General features: G+C 38.5%; 1 protein-coding gene across 1 annotated transcript; it reads right to left on the bottom strand.

Annotated features, from left to right (window-relative positions):
• Positions 1-3,799: 3,799 nt before the first annotated feature.
• Positions 3,800-4,760, bottom strand: LOC132553240 (uncharacterized). Its single transcript, XM_060217468.1, has 2 exons — positions 4,696-4,760; positions 3,800-4,262 (listed from the first exon to the last, which is right to left on the bottom strand). The coding sequence occupies exons 1-2, from the start codon at positions 4,758-4,760 to the stop codon at positions 3,800-3,802; spliced, it is 528 nt and encodes a 175-aa protein (XP_060073451.1).
• Between the last annotated feature and the right edge of the window lie 220 nt (positions 4,761-4,980).

Raw genomic sequence — 4,980 nt, forward strand, 5'->3', positions numbered from 1 at the left:
TATAATCACAAGAAAAAAGTAATTCAGTTAGACATTATTTTGGTAAAAATATATATGTATAGTTGTAGATTTCTTCATAGCAAAATATTGATCACATTAATATAGATATGATCAAATTTTTTAATATTGATCACCCGCTCGTTGGGGTATAATATAGTAGATACTAATGTGACATTATAAACAATCATATGATAATGAATTTAAAATCAACTTTTTGTTCAGCTCGAACTTTACTTCTTATAAATAAGTTAAGAACTAGACTTGTTGAGCAAATGCATGTAAGTCTTCTATATGAATTATTCATGAATGCTGCCATACCGTTTTTTCTTCCTCGCCATTTCATGGTCAGACCTGCGCATACACAAGGTGTTGCCCTTGTCCACGATCCCGACATGATATTTCATTACCACACATTTAGTTCGAGGCGGTATAATACATATTTGATAATTACTGTTGTAAAAGTGAACGCTAATTTTGTATCGTAAACAGTAACAAGTCACTGTATTGAGAAATACAAGTTGTTCATTTCAGTGTTCCTTCACGGCCAAGGAAGACAACCCCGGTCGGTTTAATTACTTCGATTTTTCATTTCGCCACAACGCATGAAAGCCTTTCAAATAAAAAGCAAATAAACCAAAATGTTCTTGAATATGTGCAAACTGATTAAAAAAGGAAGAAATCGGTCAAATTTGTTAAAACCGAAAAGTCAGAATAGCGATACCTTACGACCGGAATATTCCTGGACACAGAGTCTAGAAGCCTAAGGATCATGGCTGGCGGGTGCCCACTTAGCGATAATATCTTACCTTGAGCCATATTCAAGATCACGTTGGAGATTCCATCAGTGAGATCTGTTTTCATTATTAGTTATATTGATTTATCAAGGTCCACTTAAAACGTGATCAGTGCAATGAAATTGTTTGTGAAATTTTTTAAATTTAATACCAATTTATCTTGTGACTGATTCCCATTTAACGTATAAAGGTCATGTCAAGTGGAACAACGACCAGGTATGATGACTTGAAACCAACAATTGTAAACACTTCAACGAACAACTGTTTACCCGTATGATCCAAGCTTAACGCTCAATGTGGTAGTACAAGTACTGTGGTGAGGTTGGAAACTGGGACCAAACCTGTGCCGTGTGCATCGTTTGTATAAGGATGCATGCTCTGTTACTGTCAGTGCGATAGCCATACTGGCGGTGATGTGTTACAAAAAATTGTCAAATGCAGATTCATCGCATGTCATTTTGAAATTTGATCAAAATGATCTGCTTTTTTTTTTATTCTATATCGTCTTTTGTTAATTTAGTTGTAGAAGTTACTGACAAACCAAACGCTTGACGAACTGTCCTCTTTTTTTGTTTGGTGAATATTGTAAGTGACTGATCTTTACATAACGATAACCGGGCTATGAGGTCTTCCAGACTAAAAGTAGGCGAGCCGTAATAAGTTGGCCAGGTGTTACTACTATAAACATCAATAATGCATGTATCACTGACTGGGACAGGAACACAGTTTGACCGTTAAACAGAGTGGGAAAGACATTTCACCAAGAAGCTGGAGTCCAAAAATCACAAGATTCAGAACTCACCAGGAAATTATAGATCACACTGATACGTTGATGACCCTGGCTGTTAATAGGACGTAAATCAACAAATAAACGATATATTGATAAAAGTCGTAAAGCAGTCCCCAGATATGTAGCACGAGTTTCCTCTGGTCCCAACACCCGACGTTAGTCACTATGGCGGACAGCTACGTCCGGTGTACGTCATCATGTCCATAGTTTGATAAAAGGGCGGGCAAAATCTCGGGTTACTAGTTATGGAACCTCTTTTGGCCACGAATTCAGATTTGATTTACCATTGGGTACCTGAACATTTCATCTCTATAGAAACGTAATGACAAACGGAAAGCGATAACTCCACATTAGTCGCCTCATTGGATGAATACTATCTAAACGATGGGAAGTAACTCTGATAGACCAAAATATCGCATTCAAGAATTTCCTTTTCTACCAATTGATCAAGTAACATATCTTAATTACCTAATGTACTCAGTCGGCTGGAGTCCTTGCCAATAAGGTAACCTATGTGATAATAGTTACCCTTTAACTTCTATACAGTTGCTAAAATTGAAAAAAAAAATTCACGGATGCATCCAAATTCGCATCCTCGATAGTCCAGTGGTTACGATCAATTTCGCTATCTGCACACGTGAAACATGTCATGGCAAGATTGAAGGCACAAGCGAAGTAATTTGATTGGTTTCACGAGAAAAAAACTGACCAATCACAAGCTGATACGCTCCATTTGTAGATTTCAAAGGAGCAATATCCAACTTCAAAGCCATTACAATATACAGTTATGCGACCTCGAAATTCAATTGATGTACATCAAAGGATCAAACTTTTTTTTCGTCTTGTCCACAAGGTGTCGTAAATGGGACCTTCAGTCTTGCCATAAAATGTTTCACGGGTGCAGAGAGCGAATATGACTGTAAACCCTGGAATACCGATGATTTATCAGGTGCCGATTCAGTACATATTGTATTTATTTACGAATGGAATTTTTAATAGCAGGAAAAAAATAAACGGCACGTCATAAGTTTTTTTTACGTCACGTGCAGGTGTAACCATGGTAATTACTAGCCGCAATAAGTCGATCGGCAAGAAAGGGCGTTAGACTAGTAAGTCGGAGATCTGTGTTCGAATCCTAACGGAGATATTATAATAAATAATGATTCTGTTATAAAGGTAATAAAGCGTTAACTGGTACATGTCCATATGTCCCATTATCAGTATATTTTAGAATATCAAAGTAATATATATTTTAAAAACGTATTGTATTTTCAGAACTCAGTCTGCTGCTGTGGCTGACCGCTGCAGTGATGAGAAAGAAATAACACGCAAAAGTCGATATGACGGGTCGCTGATTATTGCATACAAATATGAAAGCATAGTTGCAGCAGTAAGTCGGAATATACCTGTATGTAGATTACACAACGACGTGATGTGTGTATACAACATTTAGACAGGAGGTCAAGGTCACCAACACAAGGAGTTACAATAGGACCATAGCTTGGCCATGACATGCCAAGTAAGGTATGTAGATTTACAAGCAGCGGTGGTGGTCAGGGTCAGCAAACACGGGTAGTGTTAGTTGATGGCGGATTCTGGGTACACGTGTTCAATATAACGAATTGTGTTTGTTTGAAAATACCACGTTCGTTTGTCGTGTTATGGGTGGGGGGACACGTTTCATTCATTGTGTTAATTGGTCAAGGATACGAGGGAAACACGCGTTCCTTTTTCGTGTTGACTGGTCTGTGATGCGGAGGAAACACACATTCATGTTTGCTTTGATTGGTCGAGCTTGTCGGGCTGGGTGTAAATCTGTGATGAAATGCTTCCCTGTTAGTATGTAGTTAGTATCCTGTAATTTCACATTATCTCAACAGCAAGCACAATGTTTGTACAGATTTTTTATACCAAGATTCAAGCACTTTTCCAGCATTTTTTCCCTGTCTTCCGGATGCATTTTTTGTACAAACTTGCAAGGAATAAGGATTTCTTTCAACTTTAACGGGATTGAAATAACGCAAAAGAACACAGAAAAGAACAGTCAAACATGGTGTCGTGTATTTCATTTCTTTTATTTAATAATAAGCCAACTTCAATATTCCGTCTTTGAAACAAATTTTTTGTTAATTTTCTTCTCACTGGAGGAATTGTATGTTTACAGCAAGACCTATGAAATCCATCACTTTTACAGCACTGACCCCAAGTTAAAGCACTACTTTCCAGCACTGACCGCGAATTCCTGCACTTTTCCAGTATTGACCCCGAATTCCGGCACTTTTCCGGCACTGACCGCGAATTCCTGCACTTTTCCAGCACTGACCCCGAATTCCTGCACTTTGCCAGCACTGACCACGAATTCCTGCACTTTTCCAGCACTGACCACGAATTCCTGCACTTTGCCAGCACTGACCACGAATTCCTGCACTTTTCCAGCACTGACCCCGAATTCCTGCACTTTGCCAGCACTGACCCCGAATTCCTGCACTTTGCCAGCACTGACCCCGAATTCCTGCACTTTCCCAGCACTGACCCCGAATTCCTGCACTTTTCCAGCACTAACCCCGAATTCCTGCACTTTGCCAGCACTGACCCCGAATTCCTGCACTTTTCCAGCACTGACCCCGAATTCCTGCACTTTTCCAGCACTGACCCCGAATTCCTGCACTTTGCCAGCACTGACCTCAAATTCCTGCAACTTTCATCCTCTGTACAAACCATAAAGCAATTTGACATCACGTATTTGGGGTACAGAAATTTGTCTCTATGTTATTCTTACAAACAATATATAAACCATGTCCAATTGATTCTGACGTTCTATCGCCTTTTTGATATCCTGGCGTCGATATAAGTATGGATAAATAATAAAATTTATCACACGTCTGATTAGTAATGCATAAGCGTTTTCATATCATTATATATTTACGACCGTATATATATATAACTTGGGTACAACTACCACAGGTAATACAAATCTGGAACCTTGTGCATTGTCTTCATCTATAGCGAGTGCAGCGAGCGCTTTATGGTAATTCAACTCCAACGACCTGTCCATACAATCAACTTTAAACGGAAGTGTGGCTGGAACTGCATTACCCACAATACACTTACCGCAGCACGCAATGAGAACTGTCGACCCACCCGTTCAATGGATTAAAAATGATTTTGACCGACATAATGTCTTTTTAAGCTGTCATGTGGAAATGAAATCAAACTAAAAGTATTAAATTATTTAAATGAATTTAACAAACACATATTTTATTTGTTTGAAATGCATATGATACGAAAATCTTCAGGAAGATTTAGATAAGCTTCAAAATAGGTCGGATACATGGTTCCTAAAATTTCACCATGACAAAGTTATGCAGGTAGGAAAGAAAAACCATAATATACCAT

Source organism: Ylistrum balloti, unplaced genomic scaffold (genome assembly GCF_031769215.1).
Source record: "Ylistrum balloti isolate Yb309-2 unplaced genomic scaffold, AGI_CSIRO_Ybal_v1 Utg370312, whole genome shotgun sequence".
In the NCBI taxonomy this organism is placed as follows: domain Eukaryota; kingdom Metazoa; phylum Mollusca; class Bivalvia; order Pectinida; family Pectinidae; genus Ylistrum; species Ylistrum balloti.

Coding starts and splice junctions, on each gene's coding strand:
- LOC132553240 (XM_060217468.1), bottom strand. CDS start 4,760: ATGTCGGTCAAAATCATTTTTAATCCATTGAACGGGTGGGTCGACAGT. Junction 4,263..4,695: donor AGTTCTCATTGCGTGCTGCG/GTAAGTGTATTG, acceptor ATTTGAGGTCAG/TGCTGGCAAAGTGCAGGAAT.